The sequence below is a fragment of the Rhineura floridana genome, chromosome 3, assembly GCF_030035675.1.
Source record: "Rhineura floridana isolate rRhiFlo1 chromosome 3, rRhiFlo1.hap2, whole genome shotgun sequence".
Taxonomy (NCBI): domain Eukaryota; kingdom Metazoa; phylum Chordata; class Lepidosauria; order Squamata; family Rhineuridae; genus Rhineura; species Rhineura floridana.
The window spans coordinates 140,842,609-140,863,978 of NC_084482.1; the positions used below are offsets into that span (position 1 = coordinate 140,842,609).

The 21,370-nt window shown below is 40.1% G+C and overlaps 1 protein-coding gene across 7 annotated transcripts in view; it reads right to left on the reverse strand.

The window, feature by feature from the left end:
* Nucleotides 1-21,370, reverse strand: part of IQSEC1 (IQ motif and Sec7 domain ArfGEF 1) — a 588,187-nt gene that overhangs the window by 489,786 nt on the left and 77,031 nt on the right. For 6 of the 7 annotated variants that reach the window (XM_061618152.1, XM_061618150.1, XM_061618148.1 and 3 more), the window contains exon 2: nt 1,127-1,156. The exons of the other annotated variant lie outside the window; for it this stretch is intronic. In XM_061618152.1, the coding sequence (XP_061474136.1) occupies nt 1,127-1,156 (30 nt within the window). The remainder of the gene's footprint in view (nt 1-1,126; nt 1,157-21,370) is intronic. 7 annotated transcript variants of the gene reach the window in all.

Below are 21,370 nucleotides of genomic sequence, written 5' to 3' on the forward strand. Positions count from 1 at the left end.
TGTGGAAATTGAGTTAATGTACATTTGCTTTGGTTCTTATCCAGCTGCTCAGTTCAGGCAATCTATACAATATTATTATAATGATAAAACAATTTAAAATATATTAATAGCATAAATGTTTCACTGAAAACTACGCACACACCTTCAAATAGGTAAGAGCAATGCAATTATTTTTAAATAAAACTAAGTTTTAATATAAAAGTGTGACCAACACATAAAAAATGTTATTTCTGTTCTAAAACCAAGATTGGATTATTTCCTGCACATCAAGAAAACATGACACAATTCAAACTAAAGAAATAACCAACCACTCACATAGCCTTTTTAAGATTCATTAAACATGAAGAAAGTCAAAGCAGGAATTAAATCACAGCCAGACACATAGTGAAACAAGGAAGTTCAGGCTTCATCTACCAGACTCTATCTACTGTAATAAAAGAGTTAATTTTACTGTAGTCTCATTGGAAACAAGGGAAAAGTAGATACAAAAGTACCTAACTGGAGGCAAAAGGAATCAAAGTTGTGATGAGGTTACAATTCTTACAGTTTGAATAACACATTTGTCTCTTAAACAGAGACGAATGTGCAAAGATTTTCAGTTGTGACAAAACACAAACACATCTCTTTAACTGGAAGTAAAAGGCATTCCAAACTCTCAAGCGTCTATATTCTGGAAATCACATTACTTTTAAATAACCCATTTTTTCTTTTCACCTTTTTTCTTCTTTCTAGACAGCAGACAACTCAAATCTAATCCAAGGAAAAAACAATTTTACACGGTATGGTATATGCACATGTCTGTGGATGTGGTTATATTTTTGATCCCCTAAATCTAGAGATCTAAAAAAGTTGCAGAATCTTAGCGTACTTCAAATACAGAAAACTTCCTTTACATGCATTTTTATGTTGTTTGCTATGCCTAACTAAAGAAAAATTACTCTGACATATTTAAGAAGCCAGATATGACTAATCTTACAATTACAGCATTAAAACGTAAAAGGTTTGACACTGTATTGTAATGTGCTGCTATTTTTTTTAATCCACGATGGCTTGCTATCAAAACAAAAGACAGGGAATGTGGTTTCAATGACAGAATTAGTTTCATAAAGACTGTATGAATACATACCTAATGCTTCTTGAACGTTCACCTTCAGACCTGTAAAATAATTTTTTTAAAAATTAGAATACTAATTTACTGTCCCCAGCAAAAGCTGGTGCATATTTCCATAATTGCTACTGACTTTTGACACATTTTTCCTGAAATTATAACTAATGAGAGTTATAATGAGAGCAAGAATGGGAAAACAAAAAATAGATACTTAGAGAGCAAAACCTTGAACGTGTGCACTCTAGAAAGTCAAATTAAGATGGGATGTGCATTTGAATGAACATCCAGTTAAAAGCAATGCAGTATGGACTTGCAGCATCCACAACTGGATGAGACTTTGGAAGATTAACTGAGAAACAAACTAGATGTGCCAATTTGTCCTGGCATGAAAAATCTATCTTTGAGAACAGAGCTGAGGAAACTTTTTTCAGCTTGAGGGCCAAATTAACTCATAGGTAACTTTCCAGAGACCACATAACAGGAATTGGCAGGGTAGTGGGTGTGACCCTTCCTTTGTGGAGTAGGCTACATTCTAGTTTGAGGTTTCAATGTACATCCCTCTTCATCCAGACAAGCAAGGGGCATCATCACAGTTCAAAGACACATTCTAGCAAAGCAAAAGCTGTTGTGGAGCGTATAGAACAGGGCTAGTGAGGGATGTTGTCATGAGCCCCATGGAATGTCCGTGGAACAATAATGAAGAAGAGGAGACAGACTGGGTTTGGGAGAGGGCCCTAGTGTCACAGAGGCTCCAGCTCCATAGTCACTGACAGCTCCACCAAATAGCTCATTACAGCTGACAAGATGTTGCCCAATCAAGAGATTGCCCCTTCACCTCCCTTGCAACCCCCTTCCCTGACAACTGTGTCAGTGCCACACATTCCTCCTCTCAAGGAGGAAGACCTCATAGACATATCTCTGCCGCCCTCATCCTGCACACGGAGGCAACTGTGCCAGCAGGCTTGAATGCATGCATGCTCCTGTTCTGTGACCCCTTCTTTATTCATGTAGTTGAACCCGCCCACACTTACTTAAGGGTTGTAAGAGGGCATACCCAATTGTTGCATCAATGCTTTGGTGCTGTGTAGCCATACCTAGCTATGCTGTGTAGAGTAAGTGTTTTGCAAAAGGTTGAATCCATATATACCATACACCTTGCCTCCCTAATGAAAGAAAAATATTGCAGGCCAGGGCAAACACAGGACTGTATTCAACTAAGTCCTACTCAAAGCAGACCCAGTGAAATTAATGAACACGTTAGATATATCTATTAATTTCAGTGGATCTGCTCTGAGTAGAACTAACATTGAATACCACCCTATATGTCAAACATCATGTCTAGTTTGGCTCTGATTTATACCTGCCATTTCTGATCCAGTGAATGACGTGCTCAGTTCACCGATCATATGGATCTCCTTATGTAATGCTCTCAACCTCTTAACCTTTCAGAAAAAGGCCTTTTATAATATTTAGTATTGAACATCCATACTGTATATTTGTTAATTTAAAAGATCAATTGTAGACAAAGCATACAAGCAGCAGATTATATTTTCTCCCATTCCAGTTCCGGATTTTAGTATTAAAGGATCACAGTTTTTTTAAAAAGACATTCTAGAATCAAATTACCCTGACTACTCAAATACTATTTTGGTTCTGAAAGGCTGAATTAGTGCCAACAAAGTCAAACCTAAAACAGAGCGATGTTTTTTAAACAGAATGAACAGAGATAATAAAAATAAACTGAAAAGAGATTTTCCTAAAGAAAATTAAAAGGGTACTAAATTGCTTGGGTGCAATCACAAAAGATACACAATATTCTGTTCATGTGCAGAGGACTTTTGACTCCTATCTCCTTAAAAACAGCTTCCTATGCTGCACACAAAGCCCAATTTGAAAGGGGTATATTGTGCAACAGGGAGTAGGAAGGATGCTTTTGGATGAGACAACATACCTAGAAAGGTAGCCACAGGCCATTCTAGATCACAGAATCTCCCTTTTCCTCTTATGTTCATAATCTTTTTTTCATATGAAGATTAATATCATTCAGACTAACAAAACTTCAATGTTACTAAATAAAAACAGAACACTGATGTAGCCTTTTGACAGAATCAGGCAAATGATCTTACATATTCTCCACTGGATGCTCTTATTATTCATGAAATATTTAATTGTATACAGTATTTCAGACACAGTACGCACATATTTGTGCCTTCACACTTTGGAAGATAGGATGATAAACATATTTAGTTTTCTCTTCCCTCTTACACTTTTCCTTTCAGATGTAGCAGCATTTTTTAAAAAATGAAGTTTGGTATGAAATAATATTGCATAAAAATAATTACATGTATTTTATACAAATTGTTTTTTTAATCATTTTTTTTGTCTGTGTATTCTTCAGAATTTTAGAAGGAAAAGATGTTCCATTTTTCCTCCTTAGGAAATGCACTCAATATTTCACTCCGGTACTATAAATTTCCCTTTCCTATTGTTGTGGCTACTATTGCCTTAGGGTCAAACACACAGTGCAATTCTGGTTTGCAATCTTGGATTAGAGGGATTGTTCAAGCCACAGTTCATTTCTAAATTTATATACTGCCCTTCAAAGGGCAATCAGCTTTCCTAGGGCAGTAGGACTAGATGTCACAGCAAACTGTGGTTTGAATGAGGAAACCCAGAGCTTGGAAGTAACTCGTTACAACTAACAAGTTACTTGTAATTTATTACTTTTTTGCGTAACGAGTGGGTAACTTCATTACATTTTGCTTGAAACAGAACGAGTGGTAATTTCATTACTTTTCACATCTGTAACTGTAATGTTTCCACCGTTACATTTGGACGTTACTTGGGGGGGGGAAACAGGGGAAGTCTGCTCCTGTGATTGGTGGACAAAAGACATGTGCCTCACCCTGGCCTTCTGAACAGTGTTGCTCTTCCCTCATGCTCTGTGTTAGGAGGCACAAGAGAGGAAGTGGAGAGCCAGACTGCGCTGGAGGGCAAGGATGAAGGAGAAGGCAGAAGCAGAATGGAGGTGAAGAGCTGAGGTGAGTGACGATGATGTGTGTGTGTGCCCCTGCCACTCATCCTTCTGCCCCCCTCGTGCCTGTCACTGCCTCGCCCCTCGTGCCTGCTGCTGCCTCGCGCCTGCCTGTCGCTGCCTCCTGCCCTGCCTGTCGCTGCCTCTCCCCTCTCGTGCCTGTTCTGATTTTATTTTTGTAGTGTTGAAGAACACCAAGGGGGACTTTAGTGTTTGGCCATTCAGTCCAGGGGTGCTGCTAGATAAGATTTGGGCACATGCATAGCATTTGCATATGGTAATTTATATGTACAGATATGAATTTAGGTGCCTACATTTACCAAATTAAGACAGTGAGTGTCTTGAGCCTCATCGACACTGTGCTTTGCAGCATGCCCAGCAACCCTGAAAATAAAGTTTTTACATCTCTCTCTCTATATAAAGTTTAAAATAAGGAGAAGGGGCAGGAGATTCAGGGTCCAGTGCAAAAGACATGAGGCTCAGGACTTCTGGGTGTTGAGCCTCAGCTCTTCCTTCAGGGGCAGGAAGGGAGGAGGCATGAGTTGCAGGCGCCTCAGCTGTCTGAGGGCACGGAAGAACCAGCAATTATTGAGTCTGAGCAGGACCTTGGGAGGGGAAGCGAGCCTGAACTTGGGGCAATTCCCACTGATAGCGCGATCTCAGAAGCAGACAGCGCGCCACCCCCAGTTGTCGCAGAGGAGCCGATGAGGGAAGTTCAGGAGACTCTGCCAACTCCTTCCCAGCCAAGCAGTTCTCAGGATGCCAACAGCGTGATGCAGCCTCCTGACCTTGACCCTACTCCGGAGCAGGTGTCTTCCGATGAACCGTTGGAGACCCGCGCCCGTCGCCTTGTGCCTGCCGCCATGAGAAGCGGACAGGGCAGAGACAGGACTTGCGAAGGAGTCAGAGATTACGCTCGAAAACATTCCCTACTTAAGCTGGCAGCGCACGGGGGGGTTGCTGAGTCAACTTTCTTCACACGTCATAGAGCATGTGTAGAGTATAGCTAGGGATTCTAGTGAGCCAGTATAGGTGTTTCTTATGAAGCGCAATGCCTTTGATGTATCCATTACTTTAATAAAATGAGATTTAATTGCACCCGTGTCTCAGTCTCTTGGTTTCGGTTCTGGATGGGACACTGGGACACCAATGCTCCTGCTTCAGTCTCACCAAATGAAATCAATTCTCTATAAGGTTTTCAACTCCATTAACATTTCCATATTTTTAAGATGTCTGAAATGTACAAACTGTCATTTATTAAACAAATAGTAAATATAGTTACTTCACTCTTGGCATAAACTCTTGGTTAACACTGTTAAGTACAAATTCTGCTGACGGTCAGAGATTCCCCAAAAGGGAATGGGAATGGGCACTGAATGTTTTGAGGGATTTGAGTAACAAGAATATCAGTTGTAACTTAAGCTTTACAAATATCATATCCCTCAGGCCTGCAGAGACAAGAATGAAAATGGCTGCTACCAGGAGATGCTCTTATGGCCTTAGGGCATCCTTCTTCGGGCTTTGGGGACCTAATGTGAAATAAATAGTCCTATGGGGTCCAAAGTGCTTTTGGAGATAGAGAACTGTTTCAATTAACTGAAACAGGAGAGGAAGATTAAGCAGGGCCATTTCCAGAACAGAGGAAAAAATTAAGAGAACCATGTTGCAATGGTGAGCAATCAGATGTAGCTGTGAGTCACAAAGAGAATGAGTGAGTCAATGCCAGGGGGAAATAATTAGAAACATGGGTGATCAGAGTTAAAGGAGACAGAAGCAATAAGTGTAGGGATGAAGGGAACCATTTGGTCCACTCTGAAAAGTTTTGGTGGAGTCAGTAATGAATTCTTTCTGTTCCATCCACACTCTTGTTGTTGTTGTTATGTGCCTCCAAGTCAATTATGACTTATGGCAACCCTATGAATCAGTGACCTCCAATATCTTTCATGAACCACCCAGTTCAGATCTCATAGGTTCAGGTCTGTGGCTTCCTTTGGAATCAATCCATCTCTTGTTTGGCCTTCCTCTTTTTCTACTCCCTTTGGTTTTTCCCAGCATTATTGTCTTTACTAGTGAATCATGTCTTCTCATAATGTGTCCAAAGTATGATAACCTCACTTTTATCATTTTAGCTTCCAGTGACAGTTCTGGTTTAATTTGTTCTAACACCCAATTATGTGTCTTTTTCGCATTCTATGGTATGCACAAAGTTCTCCTCCAACACATTTCAAATGAGTTTATTTTTCTCTTATCCGCTTTTTCACTGTCCAACTTTCACATCCATATATAGAGATCAGGAATGCCATGGTCTGAATGATCCTGACGTTAGTGTTCAGTGATACATCTTTGCATTTGACGACCTTTTCTAGTTCTCTCATAGTTGCCCTCCCCAGTCCTAGCCTTCTTCTAATTTCTTGATTATTGTCTCCATTTTGGTTAATGACTGTGCCAAGGTATTGATAATCCTTGACAAGTTCAAAGTCCTCATTGTCAACTTTAAAGTTACATAAATCTTTTGTTGTCATTATTTTAGTCTTCTTGACGTTTAGCTGTAGTCCTGCTTTTGTGCTTTCCTCTTTAACTTTCATTATTGTCATGGTCTGTGGGTGGGTAGGAGGTGACAAGAAAGGAGGTGGAGAGTGAGACGGGGTGGAGTGGAGAAAACAATTGTTTTTAAAAATGGAGTGGAGGGAAAAAGGAGCCAGAGGGCAAGAACATGGACAAAGGAGGAGAAGGAGGCAGAAGCAGAATTGAGATAAAGAACTGTGGAGGTGAAAGATCACAACATGTCTGTGTGTGTGTTTGCACTTGGCACACAAAGTGGCCTCCACCACACTCTCTGGCTACTGTGCTGCATTTGCAGTATTTAAACTTTTTTGCATCTCAGGGGAAAATGTTTGCTTGGGTGAGTGTCCCTTAGTTGGTGGCAGGGCAGAGTCCGGGAGGTGGTTAAGTGAGAGAGATTATGCTTGCTGGCTGAGTGGGGGGAGAGGTTGCACTTGATTTGACGTGCAAAGATCTGAGTAGTGGCCTCTGCCTCCCTCCTCACCTCCCTTACCAGTGGAGAGACCACCATTGCTATCTTATGGATAAAAAGAATTATTCTACTACGTCTGTATGTGTGTGTTTATTTTTAATGTTGTTTTAGGCTACTTAGAGGTGCAGCAGCCAAGGCCAGCACCATGTAGGCATTTTTTTAAAAAAGCAACTGAAATGTAACTGTAGTGATTACTTTTGAGAAAAGTAAAGTAATCAGTTACTTTCAGAGCAATTGTAATTGCAACGGTAATTACTACTTTTTGGGCCATGTAACTAACTGTAATTTATTACTTTTTAAAAGTAATCTTCCAAGCTACGAGGAAACCATTAAGTCTTCTGTTAAGATGTACAAGAAGGTTAGATTGGGAGAATTAAGCTTGTAAGCTTGTCACTTGTTTCTGATCCACCAAGCCAGGGTTTTGAGGAACTGGAATGTGATATAACCACTGGACTGTTGGGTTTTCTTTTATAAAGATGTGGAGACAAATGGTGCATGTCTGTACCTCTTCAAAGAGAAATGAAATTTGTATCCCTAAGATTCTCCCCCCACCAAACAGCCTTATGGATTAAATGATTAGCATCTTAAGGGGAAAGACTATCTCATAAAAATAGCTTTGCACAGAGCACCATATGTCAATTTTGTTGCTTTTGAACAATTATTAAAAACCAAACTGTTCTTGAAACATATTGCTTAGATACTAGTTAATGACTAATGTAGATCTAAGAAATCTAAAACATAAAATACACTACATATAGGACATCCTGAAGAAAACTAGGAACAGCGAAAAATCACAAGGTTGCCTATTACAACCATACTCTGGGGGCCTTGTTTGATCTCCCACTATTAAAGGCCAGGTGGATAATAACTAGAAATATATATTTGGCATTGCTAAAATACAAATATATATTTCTACAGTAAGTGATATCTTTAGATCTTGCTATCATCAGATATCATATATGTCACAGCTATACATCTCCTGTTCTTTTGCATTGTTCTTCTGTTCTATAATGGATATAAAGCTATTTTTCTCACTAACCCTTTTTTTGTAAATGAGAACATCCCTAGCTACTGCCTTCCCATCAAATCAAATAGTAGGTCCCAGGACACGGGCAGCTACTTAAGTAGGTCTAGGCCTAGAAACTGCCTGGAAACCCTATCACTACTTCTGAGTTCCACCTCTTTTAATCCAACCCATCCTATTTTATGGGGCAGTTGACACATCCAAGCCTGCACCAGATTATTTGGTTTTAGGATTGAGCTTCACATGTTGATAACATGGTTTCTCCTGAGTGCAAGATTTTTCTTTCACTAATAGTATGAGGGGCAAACTTAGGTCATGGAAGGCAGAGCGTTTGAACCATTTGCCCCCTCTGTGATCCAGACTTGAGCTGGTCCCTCTGCACCTGCCATTTGCATGGGGGAAAACATCTCCCATTGGAGTGAATGGGAGCTTTTTTCTCATGCAAGTAGCAGGGACAGGAAGCAGTCTGGACTGGAACTACAGGGGGCAAAGACTTAACACCCCCTCCCCCAATGCTAGGGCACCAATCTAGATCAGCCCCCTCCCCCTGTGGTGGCTATTTGTAAGAAAAATCTTACACCCAAAGGAAAATCATATGCAAAGTTTTAGCCTTAGCTGTGCAGCTTGTTAAAGAAATTGTCTGCTTGCTCAGAACTGTCCATGGTCCTGTTAATACTACTTCCAACTATCTTTAACTCTTGAGATTCTGCATCCTGCTACTTGAGAAATGCATTCCATATTCATGGCACTGGTTTCCAGCTATTTGTTCCAGTACTCACTCTTAGCTATTTCCTTTCTTCTGGCCAAGACTTTCAGAGTCATGGAATACAAAGATTTAAATTGTAAATGTTTTTGAACAGAACCTAATGTGTTTTGGAATTGTTTTTTTAAGCAAATGAAATCACATTAACAAAGTTGTTTAGTTAGTTGTACAATAGTCAAGTTTGCAATATGATATCATATTATGGTTAAAACAACTATAAAACTAACATTTTTCTCCTAGCTGAGATTTAAGACCATTTCAAGTTCAGTTGTCTCAAGGAACAAAAAAGCAAATACTGAACAAAAACATAACAAAGGTAATAGAATCCAACTATGAAGCAGACAGCCTCGAAACAAAAATTAAAATCTGAAAGTGTCTTGAAGAAAGTATAAAGAAGAAAATTGCACATGCCCTAAATTAATCAAGAACAAATAGAAAAAGGAAAAAATTCAACTGGGGATAATATATCTTCCAGAATATTTACATTTTTACAACTTTTAATATAAAAAACAAAATATAATCAATACCTTCTATTGCTTTTGCTATTGCCACTTTCTCATCTCTGGTATTCCATTATCTCATATCAGCCATTTCATACCTGTTCCATACTCTGCTGCAAAAATTATTCACTTTACATCTCTCATGTGACACCCTGGGATCCAACCTTGTCTTTACATCTAAAGCCCTGGCCTGCTGCCCATGACATTCACTCCTACAGCTCTACCAATCAAGATATCCAAAGGTCACTGATCCTTCAAGTGACTTCACCCTGTCCCCCTTGCTGCCCCATATGCTTGGAATTGCTTCTTAATTTATTTATTTATTTATTGCATTTGTATACCGCCCCATAGCAGAAGCTCTCTGGGTGTCAGGCCCAGGATGTGACTCAGGAACCAGACCAACCATTGTAGTTAATTCGTGTTTTATTAGGGTAATGTCCAAACAAAGACTGCGTTTTCTCATGAATCAATACAGGGATACAGGTCCTGCGGCATTGGGAGAAAGTTGACAGAGCAAGGGACTTCTTCCCGCCTGTTCTTTAAGAAGGGGCCAAACGGGCACGCAATCTTTCGCTCCTCCTTAACTGCCCCTCAGGTACTGCCTGCCTTCCCCCCCTTCTCTCCTGTCTTTTCAGCTGTCTGCGTGTGCGCGGTGAGGGGGGAAGCATCACCCCCTCCTCTTCTGAAGTTTCCGATTCCAGGATGGGGGATAGGGGAGGGGCTGATGGTAAACTGCCTCCCCGCTTTTCTGCTGTGAGCAGCCCTCCCTCTTCCCCCTCTTGCTCTGAGCCTGAAAGAGGGGGAGGCGTGAGAATGTCCAGGGAGGGCTCAGGCTCCCTGTTGCTAAGCGACCTTATCACTGGCAGTTCCTCTGTTTTGTCTTCGCTCCAAAGGGGGGAAGTTCCTCCCCCTTCCCTCTGCCATCCATCCGAATACTCTTCTCCCAACTCTCCGGGATCCAGCTCCTCGGGATTGGGACCCCAGCTCTGCCTTCCGACACTGGGCGGTTTAGAACACTCGTATGAGTGAATTAAGAAAGGTAGAATCAAACCTCTCTTCAAAACTAACTTTCCTTTTCTGTGATGCCTTTGCCACAATCCCTTGGTTCCCATACTTGACTTCAGCTGAACCCAAACCAACCCTAAACACATGTGACTGGAAAAGAAGGATGTTATCTTCCTGTTTCTTCTGCTTTGATTTCTTTCTATTGTCTCCCGTGTGTCAAATGTTGTAGCGCAGGTTCCAGCAAGCCAATGTAAATATAAAAAGCAACTCAACAACATCATATACAATATCTGTTGCTAAAATTTTATTTTTTGGTAAATGCATTAACTTTCAATTCATCAGTTTTCCTTTTGTTGCTATAGAAATTATAAAGCAGAGAGATGTACAAAGTGACATTCTTCTTTGGTAACTACCTCACACTAAATCATGAAGTACTTCTTCACACAGTGCATAAACTATGGAATTTCTCCCTCAAGAGGTAGTGATAGCCACCTACTTGGATGGCTTTAAAAGAGGTTTATTTATTTATTATCTTTATTTATTTATTATCTTTATTTTTACCCCGCCCTTTTTCCAAAATTGGAACTCAAGGCGGCTTACAGATAAAAGTGGATGCATATAATAAAAACATACAAAAATCTGCATTAAGCTAAAATTAAACTGTTTGCAACATTAAAACATTAACATACACCCAAGATACTTAGGATTAGACAAATTCATGGAGGATAAAACTATCGGTGGCTACTAGCCATGATGGCTATGCTCTGCCTACATGGTCAGAGGCAGCATGCTTCCAAATACAAGTTGCTGGAAATCGCAGGAGAATGCTCTTGCACTCAGGACCTGCCTGTGGTCTTCCCATGGGCAACTGATTGGCCACTGTGAGAACAGGATGTTGGACTACATGGGCCACTAGCCTGATCCGGCAGGCTCTTCTTATGTTCTAATGATTTAGGCTGCAATCCAGTACACTTATCTGGGAGTAAGTTCCATTGAACCCAATGGAGTTTACTTCTGAATAAACATGTACTGAATTGCAGCCTTAGTCACTAACCTCTGAAAACCAGTTTCAAAGAGCAGTGTCGGGTTGTTTGAAATCCATTTTGCAAGCAGCCTTGTGCTGCTCTTCGAACCTCCATTTTTTGTCAGTTTAAAGCAGTGCAGGGCTGTTTGCAAATGAACTTTCAAACAGCCCCACACTGCAGTCTGAAGTCCCAACAACTGGGTCTTAGAAGCACAGCATCACCTGTCATCTTAGTGATACCAGTTGATTGGCAGATAGGTGGCTCTGAAATGGCTTTTATGTTTATTAGGTTACTCATTGGAAAAATACTATCACAGTTGATTTATATTAACTGCAATGACTAAGGGAATTGACTGTTCTTTACACAGGATTTTAATGAATATAGACACTGCACTTTTTACCCCCTTCTATTCTGGGATTAAAATACCTTGTAATAAGAAGTTATAAGAATTAATTTATATTTGAAAACAGAGGTCTTCATTTTACTCAAATGAAACGTGTTCAATTTGGATTATTGTAATAAAAGCATTAGTAAAAGAAGGAAACAGGAACAAAGGAGTATGGAAACAAACAGTATTTTAGCAAAGGTGCAGCAAAAGTTATCTGGCATGCTCAGTTATAGTGCTTGTTCAGTAAATGTTAACATGGCTATGATTTTGCAGTAGTACACCCTAAATATTTCATTTCACTATTGTTAGGAACTGACTTTACCATTTAAATAGTAGTCAGTGAGTGGCACTGCCTAAAGCAAATAACTATAATAGCATTTGTATCTGACTCAATATATGGATTCCTTAACCAAGCGTTGCCTTCTAGAGGGTCATGCTTAAACATATCTGTAGAATAAGAAGCAAATTTGATGGCATTATGCAACACTAATTTTGTTGCTAATGTGCAGTAGCTGCTTCCAAAATAAGGCTGACTGGAAAGTTGTGGCACTTAAATAATGGCTCTTGTGTTTTCAGAATAATTTAAGATAGTACAAATAGAGAACTATATAATCTATGTATTGAGAAGTTGCTTTGTAGGCTTCAAGAGAAAGATCACATTCAAGCAACAAAACCTTTTTCTCTCCAGATAATAGAATACATATTGAAGAACCAGAAATAAATTTAACTAGGTTGTGTCCAGCTGTCCTCCTGCTCATGGAAGGTGGCACAGCTACTCAAAGAGGATGGCAAAATGATAACAGATGACAAAGAAAAGGCAGAAGTCCTCAATTCCTACTTTGGCTCAGTCTTCTCCCAAAAAAGGATCTGTGACTCTCCCGGGAAACATGAAGTAGAAGAGGCAGGATTGGAACTTGAGATTGATAGACAAACGGTCAAGGAATACCTAATCACTTTGAACAGGAGTTCAAATATCCAGGGCCTGATAAACTGCATCCTAGAGTATTGAAGGAACTGGCTGAAGAACTCTCAGAACCACTGTCGATTATGTTTGAGAAATCATGGAGGACTGGTGAAGTGCCGGATGACTGGAGGAGAGCTAATGTTGTCCCTATCTTCAAAAAGGGCAGAAAGGAAGAACCGGGGAATTACAGACCAGTCAGCCTAACATCAATCCCTTGAAAAACTCTGGAGCAGATTATAAAGCAGTCAATCTGTAAGCACCTTGAAAGCAATGCAGTGATTACTAGGACCCAACATGGAGTTATGAAGAACAAATCATGCCAAACTAATCTTATCTCGTTTTTTGATTGGGTAACCTCCCTTGTAGACTTTGGGAATGCTGTGGACATAAAATATCTCGACTTCAGCAAAGCTTTTGACAAAGTGCCCCATGATCTTCTGATTAGCAAGCTAGCTAAATGTGGGCTGGATGGAACAACTGTCAGGTGGATCCACAGTTGGCTCCAGAATCGTACTCAAAGAGTGCTTATCAATGGTTCCTTCTCAAACTGGGTGGAAGTAACGAGTGGGGTACCACAAGGGTCGGTCCTGGGCCCAGTGTTCTTCAACATTTTTATTAACAACTTGGATGAGGAGGTACAGAGCATACTTATCAAATTTGTAGATAATACAAAATTGGGGGGCACAGCTAATACCGTGGAAGACAGAAAAAAATTCAAAGGGAGCTTGATAGGCTGGAGCATTGGGCTGAAAACAACAGAATGAAATTCAACAGGGATAAATGCAAAGTTCTACACTTAGGAAAAAGAAAACAAATGCAGAGTTATAGGATGGGGGATACTTGGCTCAGCAATACAACATGTGAGAAGGATCTTGGAATTGTCGTTGATCACAAGCTGAATATGAGCCAACAGTGTGATGTGGCTGCAAAAAAGGCAAATGCTATATTAGGCTGCGTTAACAGCAGTATAGTTTCCAAATCGTGTGAAGTATTAGTTCTCCTCTATTCAGCACTGGTTAGGCCTCATCTTGAATACTGCATCCAGCTCTGGTCTCTGCACTTCAAGAAGGATGCAGACAAACTGGAACAGGTTCAGAGGAGGGCAACAAAGATGATCAGGGGACTGGAAACAAAGTCCTGTGAGGACAGACTGAAAGAACTGGGCATGTTTAGCCTGGAGAAGAGAAGACTGAGGGGAGATATGATAGCACTCTTCAAGTACATGAAAGGTTGTCACATAGAGAAGGGCCGGGATCTCTTCTCGATCGTCCCAGAGTGCAGTACACGGAATAATAGGCTCAAGTTGCAGGAAGCCAGATTTCGACTGGACATCAGGAAAAACGTCCTAACTATTAGAGCCATACGACAATGGGACCAATTACCTAGTGTCCAACACTGGAGGCATTCAAGAGGCAGCTGGACAGCCATCTGTCGGGAATGCTTTAATTTGCATTGAGCAGGGGGTTGGACTTGATGGCTTTATAGTCCCCTTCCAACTCCACTATTCTATAATTCTATGCTCTCTGGTAAGTGTGGTGACTAAGGGTCACCCTAGACATTAGTTTTAATTGTACAGGTAGTAAACATGTCAGGATTTTTCTTAAAAAACAAAACAAACAAACCCCCAAACCCCGTGATACCAGGTACATAAGCCCTTGATTTTCATTTGGACTGCAGTGTGTGGGGAGGGGAGAGTTTTAACCCTTCCTTTCTCAGTCATAATCCTCATGAAAATTCCCACGTTCAGATGGCAACTAGGTTTTGGGGGGAAAGCTCCTACTGGTGCTAATAGGAGCTTTATTTCAAAGGCCAACTGCCCATTTTTTAAAAAAAAATGGGGAGGGAAGGATTAAGCATTCTCATGCTACATGTTGTGGTTTCAAGGAAAATTGAGGGAACATGCCTGATATTAAAAATCTTCTGACATGGTTGCCAGCTGTGCAATTAAAGTAGCATTTAGTTTGCCTGTAAGAGACTGAACTATGAATCATGAAGTCTCCAGTTCAAACCTTCCTCTGCCATTAACTCAATAGTTGACCTTAGGGCAAGCAACACTTTCTGCCTCAATTCCCCCCATCTGCATACAGAGCTATTAAAAGTATTACAGCAAAATAATGCATATTAAGCATCTTAAACACTCTAAAATGTCATATAAATATTAGTAACTTCATACAAGAATGGTCCTGAATGATAACATGGGCCCCTGCAGATGTTCTTTTTATTATGCATTCATGCTGATTTGCGCTCATTATGGTGTTGAGATGGTTAAACGCAATCTTGCTTTCAATGGCGTTAGCACCTACAAAAGTTCTGGAGCAGGCATGCTGCTTTAGTTTCAATTGGTGCATGTCCCATAGCTTCCTATAGAAATCCTGTATCTTTTCATGCTACCTCTAGGGCTTTTGTTGTTGTGCCATGGTGTGAGGGTGCTGCTCCAGGAGGCAAGAATGTAGTAACACCGGGGAAGCATCATACATCAACAAATAAAGCCAAATTATGTGTGGATGGGCCAGTATAAATCCACCACTGCTATTATTGCATCAGTCACATGCTACAAAATAAACTCAAAAAGTATCAGTCTGGAGGGGTGCCATGACCCTATGGATATGTTTTTCATTGGACTAAAAATGAAACATATCAGGTACAGCTAAGTGTTACCATGATACATTTATTTAATTCTAGCATATATAGTTCAGTACCTAAGACCTATTAGTTGGACCTGAGTCAGCATTTGGTATGTTACCATTTGGGAAAACCTTAAATCCCATCATCAATAAACATGAAATGGGCATGGAAATGTGAAAGGTTAGCACTTTGACTTACTCTTCAATTTCTGCATTTTTCTAATGCCACCCTCGGTTTCTTTGAGAGGAACGGTAGGATATGAATTTAACATACATACATAGCATGTTTTCAAGACCATCTCAGAAATAAGAACAAAAAGGAAGTCTGTGTTTCAAAGATCTCATTAAAGTCCTGCAGACTATAAAAAAGATGGCAATGGCATAATGCAATTTACGTACCATAGATAGGCCTATACACCAAGTCGCTCCAATTATATGAGATTTGTGCTTGTATTTGACTTTACAACATCAGCAGCTGTGGGCTCTAGCTGACCTCTACAGGTTTCTCACTACTACTACTACTACCACTACTACTACTACTACTACTACTACAAATGTATATATTGCTTATATGCCAAAATGGTTTCTAAATGGTTTATAACAATAAAATCTATTATAAATTCATACATAATTAACAACAATTCCACCAGAGCATTAAAACATCTTTAATTAAAATATACAATAAAACAAGCCAGTTAAGATGCATGACAAGGTTTTTTTTAAAAAAGTTAAAATAGTAAGATCAGAAGTTCAAGTTCAAGGGAAAGCTTGCCAGTGTGGTATGACAGAATAGTTTCAGCATGATAGAAACAAAAGGTAATAACTACTATGGATGGAAAGGACACTCCAGTGGTGGTGATAAATTAAAACTTTTAATTTACAGTGTATCTTGGCAAATACTATAAAGGTGTTTCCTTCTGAAACTGGTGGCAGGATTATACCATAAGAGTATCCCTTGAAGGAAAGGATTGCTTCACATACAACCCAGCAATAACTATATCTACATTGGGTTTGGGATATCCAGGATCACCCAGAGATAAGGGTGAGATACTGTGAGTGAAAATACTGCACACAAAAGTTGAGAAGTGTTGAATAGCCTCTGTACATGTGTAAAGGGTAGATAATACATTGTAAAGAGGCTTACATCTCCCACATCTGCTGCAGCAAGGCATTGCAAGGTATGCGCAATGTTTGTTTTCTTCCCTGAGAACAACATGGCATACATGTGCAATAAGTGCAAGCTGGTTGCACTGTTGAAGGAAAAAGTGAGAGGCCTGGAGCAGCAAATGGCCACTCTCAAGGGTATAAGAGAAGATAATGAGTTCTTAGATAGCATGCTGGAACAACAGCAAAAGAGAAGTACAAGAAGTGGAAGAATAACAGCAAGTTGAAGCATAAGAGGAGAGTGTTGAGGAGAGGCACAATGACATGGAGAAAACTCAGTGGAAAAGGGTGACAATTAGACGAAGAAGAGCTAGAAGACATCTTTCACCAGTGGAACTATGGAATTGCTTTCAGGTACTTGAGGATGAGACTGGAGGACAGCCTGCAAAGGAAGAATTACAGGAGACACTGAGGGACAGCGAGCAAGAGGCTGAAGCTCAGTCAAGCAGAGGCAATGAAACCATACCCTACAAGAAGAAGAAAAGAGTAGTAGTAGTGGGAGACTCCCTACTGTGTGTGATTGAAACCCAAGTATGGGAATGAATGATAATGCCAAGTGGAGCTATGAAGAAATCATGTCAGACTTTAAAGCTCTGGGAAGAAAACTCAAGGACTTTGGGGCCCAGATAGTTCTCTCATCCTTCCTTCCAGTATGTAGAAGAGGAGTAGAAAGGGAAAGAAAAATACTCCAGGTGAATGACTGGCTAAGAAGGTAGTGCCTCTGTGAGAGATTCTGGGACCACGGGCTACACTTCCTGGAAGATGGACTGCTGGCAAATGATGGGTTGCACCTCAAAAGGACTAGGAAGAATATGTTTGGCTACATCATGGAGAATTTCATCAGGAGGGTGTGATGTTCCTGATTTGTAATGTAAATATGGTAAGTGCTGGTATAATATAAGACATATGGTAAGTGGAGTGAGTGAGGAGGGGGAGTACATGGGTGGTAGAATGCTGGATGATTGGCTGAGCGTTTGAATGGCTGGAAGTATAAATGAGAGGATGACAGTTGAATCGGGGTGGTGTTTTGTGGTGGTATGTTGTCGGTGTGTTGGAGAGGTTGGTGTGAAGAGTATAAGGTGGCTGTTGAGAGAGTGAAATAGGAGTTCTGAGGCAATTATTAAGAAGTAAAGTACATCAGAGAACATATATGTAACCATACGCTTGTAAACAAAGTCTTAAGTAATCTTGTTATTTCTAATGCTTAATAAATATTTCTTGGTTTACTAAAAGCCTGATTCTTCAGCTGGGATACACAATCCAGGGGGGATGGCAGAGTAACCAAGGCTGAACAGTAATTGTATCGAATGGTGGCAGCGGCGGAGGAAAAGATATTGTATCCAGTACCACAGAGAAACCCAGAGCTGTAAGCTTCAGAGGCAAGAGGCTCTACCTATACCCATAGACACAAGGTATCGAGATAGCCAGGCAGAGACTAAGGCACAGTCTATAGGCTATAAGGGATACAGAGTGTTGGGTAGTGTGGCCTAGCAGGGGGATCTTTTGAGATCGGTGCTAGTGCGGTGAAAGGTAAAAATAAACCTGATGTTCTTGACTGGGGGTGACCAGAGGTGGGCTGCACATCATAAGGTGGGCCTGACAGTGATAAGACATCACTAGTGGTCACAGGTGGGGAAGGACGTCACAGAGGGCTTTGAACTGCATCCTAACGGGGAGGGAGACCTAAACTTGGAGGTAATGATTGACGCTTATGCACAGTATCAGGAACTGAGATAACACCTCTATTGGGGACCAATAACCATATTCATAAAAATGTAGGAAGAAGGCCAGACCATAAATCACATGGTCTTTGATGTCTGTATACCAATGCCCAGAGTATGGAAAACAAACAAGGACAAACTTGAACTCTTAGTACAGGAGAGTAAATATGACTTTATAGCTATAACTGAAATTTGGTGGGATCACTCACATGAGTGGAATACAGCAATTGAAGGATATAACTTTTTCAAAAAAAAACCCAGAAGAAATAGAAAGGGAGGCAGTGTCACAATATATATTAAAAAAATATATACCTGCACAAAAAGACAGAAGAATGAGCTTGGTAGCCCCATCGAAAGCATCTGCATTAACATTAATGAGGCTAGTAATAAAAGGAGCATGTTGGTTGGAGTCTACTACCGACCACCCAATCAATGAAAAGATAAGGATGAAATTTTTGAAAAGCATTATTTGGATTACTGTTACATGCAAATGAAGTCAGTGTTTCTTAGCCGACATGCAATATAATAATTTTCAAAATTGGGATAGGACAGAAGATAGGGATAGGACAGATTTTTTCTCTATAATAAGGTCACTGAATCTAGACCTTCTGCCAAGACAAGTGAAGTGCTTAAACGGTTTGCCAGGATTCCAAAATCTTTGGGTAGGCTTACATAACTGTAGCCTAGCTTATCCTTAAGGTAGAAATCAATATCAGTTTGTGACAAGAGAGTCAAAGCAACCCGCAAAGCACTGAGGCATTACTCAGTGAAAGAGCAGACAAATTTATCACATTTCCTTTGTTAATTTACTGTTAACTTCAGCTATCACCATGTTTTATCTTAATATTATTTATATTAATTATCAATAATTTTATAATCAAATAAAAAATCATATTACTGATAATCTTTTCAGAAAGCCAATAGCTCCTGACATACTATTAAGTGAGATAGTACTTCTGACCATCGTGGTGGAGGTGGAGGGGGGAAAAGGAGTGGGGGGGGTAGATCTAAGAATGTAAAAAAAAAAGACACTGTGACAGGGACAGATTGGCTTCATTCCTTAGCTTTTAACCAACTTAGCTAGTTAATCTCCAGTATAAGGCAAAAATGGATAAACAGCCAATCTCTGTGGGTAGTTGATTCAGCCTGTAGAAGTTTCAGTCTCTATTTAGAAGCCAATTCTTCCCCCACCCCACTGTTAAAATTTATATCCTATCCTGATATCTTAGATGTCTACCTGTATAACCTAACAGGACTACATGAAGATCTGTAGCAATTTAATATCTATAAAGCCACATTTCCAATATTTATTAGAATAATGGTTCTTGATAAATTTTGACAGTATTGGGATAGTCACCTCAATTCAGCTAGGACACACATGTGAAGAAGCCGCCATGGGCTCCTGCTGGAGGAAGGACGGGATATAAATCAAATAATAAATAAAATAAATAAATAAGAAGCCCATAGATGTATCCCTACCTTGATGAGGGACTGCAAATGAATTCCTAACATTTAAAAGCTTGAACCAGCAGCCAAAACTGCATTGACATAATCACAATAAGATTACTAGTAATAGCTCTCATAACCTGTTGGGGGGGGGTGTTGCTAAATGGGAGGCTGAATTCAGACATCTATCCTAGGTTGGAACTATCAATGAATGGGAATCTAAAGTATGCAGTCCCAGCTTCTGCAACAGCTTTTTAAAAGTCAGAAACAACCATGAAGAAGTCTGATGTTGCATATGGGCTCTGTTGGATCAGGGCTACCAGATAGAAGACCAATATAGTCTGAGAAACACTAAACAAAGTAGCATTTAGGTTATTTATAACATTGCTTAGACACTGTTGATGTCTGATATTGCCTCAATATTAAGAAATTATAAACAAAATTTATACATTCTATAATGAAGAGCTTTAATGTTCTTATCTGCTCCTTGGTGTGGTCAAAACACACATTACATCAAATTTAGAAAGAGAATGTTTTTAAGATACTTAATTTAGTTTCTTAACCATACATTACACCTGTCCATTTCATTTTACTCATTACACATATCCATTTCTCGCTAAAGGGCTGAATTCTGCAAGGCGTCGATTCTGTCTGGAAGATGGACCAGCTGCCAAGCATATGGCATTGGCACCATTTCTTGGAACAAGCCAACTTGGCCCCTATTCACTACTGACTTCAAAATCAATATTACAATATTTAAAAGATTTATTCAAAGGGAAAAATGCAGAGAAGCTCCAATAGGAACCACTGCATGGATGCTCACATGAATATACACAGCCAATCCCAAATTAAGAAGTCACTTTTCTTCTTAAAGCATGATACATCAAAATGGATCTGCTCAGATGCCATTATGGCTTTTGTGAAAATAATCATTGTCATCACCACCTGGTTTTTTAATCAGTTGTACTTTTTGCAGATGCGAGAAGGCTGAAAAGACAAGTAGCTTGTCACCTAGTGAATTCATGGCATAGGCAAGATTCAGACTGGGGCTTCCCGATTGCAGCTATCATGTTGCACCAAGGTAATAGGCAACAATATGAAATATTTCAGCACACATCTTGCAAGAAGGCGTAAAGTGTGCTTCTTCTGCCACATAGCTGATAGCTTTCTAACATTTGGTTAGTCCTTGCAACAAATGACATACAAATTTTTACCCTCTCCATTCTCTCCTTCTTTCTCTTTTATCTTCTGTCTTGTTTCTTATCTTTCTGCTTCCCTGACTGAAAAAAAGAAAATGAAAACTAGAGCCACACTGCTGAATAAAAGCAGCTTACAAAGAAGTGAGTGTTCAGCTCTGGGCTGAGTCCCAACTCCCTTGTGACTAAAACCATAAAATAAGCTGCCTGGATAGTGATAGCCTTTAGGCTGCACTTTGGCATAAGGCTGTGTGTGCATGTATGGGTGAACACATGTGCTGCTGAAAGGAAAAACAGAGTCAAGCAGAGCCTTGTCTACAAATTCCCTTCCCAGAGGAATTCTGTCAGCTAGCACTGGATTGGTGCTTCGTAGC